Here is a 1,825-nt window from a genome sequence, read left to right as displayed (position 1 = left end):
AACACCCAATCCAATCACGGACGTTGTCGATGTCCGCCGGGGAGAATCAACAGTATCCATGGAAACACCCGTCCCGAAGAATTGACAATGGTTTGGGAAGTGTCTTGTATCATTTTTTATGCTCTTGTCCTTTCTTCTTCTGCTTCTACAGGTACATATTGCTAACATCAAAACGGGACATGAATATATTCCAAAAAATTAATGATGATTACTTCACTAATCATTTTTGGAATAAATTCAGTCATGTCCCCTTTTAATGTTAGCAATCCATGTGTCCTTGTTGTAACTGCATTATTAATAATTCACATCAATAATAATAATGCTAATCTATTTACTACTTCATTTATTTTTTAGGGGCCCAGCATATTTACTGGGTTCCCTTCAGCACACATTTTATTCCTATGTGATTTTACTTTTGTTTTTTGTGCTGTAAAGTCAGTCTATTATTAATAATAATAATTATCATTATTATGTTCTTTAACTATAGTTTTATATTCTTTTAGTCATTTTGAGTCCATCTGGTAACAATGCTACCTTCTGTTTGGGACAGACTGGGCACTTTACTTGTGAAGTGTCTGGGCCTGTTTTATTTTGGGAATATACTGGTTATGCTGGCGTTGGTTTTAGTACTGGTGCACTCACTACTCGTTTACTTGGTCCAGATATTGAAGTTGAACTTCTTTCCGTTTGTAGTGCACCAGAACCATTTGTTCGTTCTATGGCAACCGTGACTGTCACCAGTTCTATTAATGGGACACAACTTCTGTGTAGAAGCAGTGTATATCGAATTGGCACCCCTAGTAAAGAAGTTGATTTCTATGTACTAAGTAAGTTACTTAAATACACCCTCTGATACTACATTCACTGACCCTTCCAAAATGACACATCCTTTACATAGACAGAACAAAAGAAGCCTCTTCCAAATTTGAATGCATGTAGTTTATCAAGCCCTAGTCTTGCCCTACACGTAGGGTGAGACTAATCAAGCGTTGAGCCCTAACTCATCTATAGACCCCTTTTGGGGAGATTCAGTTTGTGACAAGTAAATAAAAAACATTAAAAATGGAAAAGTAGTAGGATTAAATTGTAAAAAAGTAAAGAAACAAGAGGGTACTTGCAAACTGGTGTGATAACAAATCCTACACCACTGCATGAAGACTATTACCCAAAAGCATTGTAAGTTATCCACACAGGCTACTACATGATATTAAACTATGAAGCCATGTCTTTCATGCTTTCATGCAGTGGTGTAGGATTTGTTATCACACCAGTTTGCAAGTACCCTCTTGTTTCTTTACTTTTTTACAATTTAATCCTACTACTTTTCCATTTTTAATGTTTTTTATTTACTTGTTTCCATTCTTTTTTCTTAAATTAATAAAATTACTTTCTGTTATGATTATGTGGTTAGGTTAATCATTATTCATGCTAATCACGTGCGCATAAATTAAAATGGCGTCAAACCACAAACCCACGCAGTGCTGCTACTGCTGCAGCTGGAATTTGTCTTCCATTGTTCTCTGTCCTTGCTTCTTTTTGAAGCCACATGTCCAGTCCTTGACTCAAGCTCAAAGGAATGATGTAAAAGCCAACTTGACCGGTTCTCTGGCTTAAGAGATTTCCGTGTTGATAGAAGAAAGATGAAAGAAGAAGAAGAAGAAAAAGCATAGGCGGCTGCAGGATTTCACTGCAAGTAGGGCAAAGGTGTGGCTGAAAGTGGGAGTGGTCAAAAAGTAGGTGTGGCCATGACCACACCCACATGTCTTGCTCTAGATGTTCAGTCTGTAAAGTCTTCTATTTCAGCACTTAGTGACAAAATCCAGTT

At 37.1% G+C, this 1,825-nt stretch overlaps 1 protein-coding gene across 1 annotated transcript; it reads left to right on the top strand.

The window, feature by feature from the left end:
- Positions 1-42: 42 nt before the first annotated feature.
- On the top strand, positions 43-1,057 carry LOC109592126 (uncharacterized). The gene is made up of 2 exons (XM_020007665.1): positions 43-151; positions 504-1,057. The coding sequence occupies exons 1-2, from the start codon at positions 88-90 to the stop codon at positions 851-853; spliced, it is 414 nt and encodes a 137-aa protein (XP_019863224.1). The 5' UTR covers positions 43-87; the 3' UTR covers positions 854-1,057.
- The last annotated feature ends 768 nt before the right edge of the window (positions 1,058-1,825 follow it).

Source organism: Amphimedon queenslandica, unplaced genomic scaffold (genome assembly GCF_000090795.2).
Source record: "Amphimedon queenslandica unplaced genomic scaffold, v1.1 AMPQUscaffold_6215_Cont21824, whole genome shotgun sequence".
NCBI classification, from domain to species: Eukaryota; Metazoa; Porifera; class Demospongiae; order Haplosclerida; family Niphatidae; genus Amphimedon; species Amphimedon queenslandica.
Note: the sequence above shows the minus strand (reverse complement) of the source record. Positions and strands in the feature narration are given on the sequence as shown.